General features: G+C 37.7%; 1 protein-coding gene across 1 annotated transcript in view; it reads left to right on the top strand.

The window, feature by feature from the left end:
- The first annotated feature begins 574 nt into the window (after nucleotides 1-574).
- Nucleotides 575-1,158, top strand: part of LOC106881740 (unconventional myosin-XVI) — a 39,997-nt gene continuing 39,413 nt past the window's right edge. Inside the window, exon 1 of the mRNA XM_014932230.1 lies at nucleotides 575-886. Coding sequence (XP_014787716.1) covers nucleotides 575-886 — 312 coding nt within the window. The remainder of the gene's footprint in view (nucleotides 887-1,158) is intronic.

Here is a 1,158-nt window from a genome sequence, read left to right on the forward strand (position 1 = left end):
GGTTTTCTCTGTTCCTTGAATGTGTACTCTCCATAAATATATTTCAGAAAGAATCTAGATGATTTTGTTGTTTTGGGAGAGTCATTATGCCAGTATTATTATCACACACACACTGGTTCAATTCTACTCCTTTAATATTAGTCAATTGGTTAAAAATGCAACTAATTAATTGATTGCTCGTTTAATTTGGTTTAAGCATTTTATTCATGAGGAAGCCATGAATTGGAAGCTGAAAGGATTAAAACAAAAAAGTCTGAGAATGAGAGAAGTAAATTTAGGTTGACTGATGTAAGATTAGTAGTGTTGAGATCACTAACAATCAACATTTCAGCTACTGTTACCATGTGTGACAAAAGCGTTTTCAATAAAAATAAAATGAGAATTACACAGCAATTGAATGACAATCCCATGTAATGCTGTGACACACTCAGGCTTACTTGTTTATGACAGCCCTTCAAAGATGATGTTGGTATCAATTCAAGGCATTCATCCTCCACGACTTCCAATTAACAACCAGGGCCTCCAAATGATTGGGAGGGACACTGCATAAAATGAGAGACCAGTTTAGATAATCATGAAAATGAAGTTTTGGACATCCATGAAGCCTCCTTCTAGTCTCAGTCTTGCTGAAGAGGACCATCTTGGGAAGCTGGTTACCCAGTATTTGAATCACATGAACAATCCAACAGAGAAGATGAAGGATGCAGATCTCAACACTATAAATCCAGGCCCTCTAGAGGATTTTGGTATGAGGTATCTTGTCCTTCTAAATGAGACAAAGGATACTTTGGAACAATCTGATATGGAACCCTTCCAGTTGTCTAATCTGGTGTTGATAAAGGGTCCAACACTCAGACCTGTACAGGAAGGTGGGTACACAGTGAACGTGATAAACTGAGATTTTTGTACTTGCTCTGAGGCCCTTCTTCAGAAAGACTCCTTCACTGAGTCGCCTGTTAGGTGCAGAGGCCAAGTTGATTGGACAGAGTATCTCCTCATTGAGTGTTTGAGATAGCAGATTGAATCCACATGCAATAGAAGAGTGTCATCAAAAAGAACAGGCTGAGTGGGATGTGACATTTATTGTCACATTATCTCGTAAACATTTATTGTCACATTATCTCATAAACATTATCTCATAAACATTTATTGTCACAT

Source organism: Octopus bimaculoides, chromosome 24 (assembly GCF_001194135.2).
Source record: "Octopus bimaculoides isolate UCB-OBI-ISO-001 chromosome 24, ASM119413v2, whole genome shotgun sequence".
Taxonomy (NCBI): domain Eukaryota; kingdom Metazoa; phylum Mollusca; class Cephalopoda; order Octopoda; family Octopodidae; genus Octopus; species Octopus bimaculoides.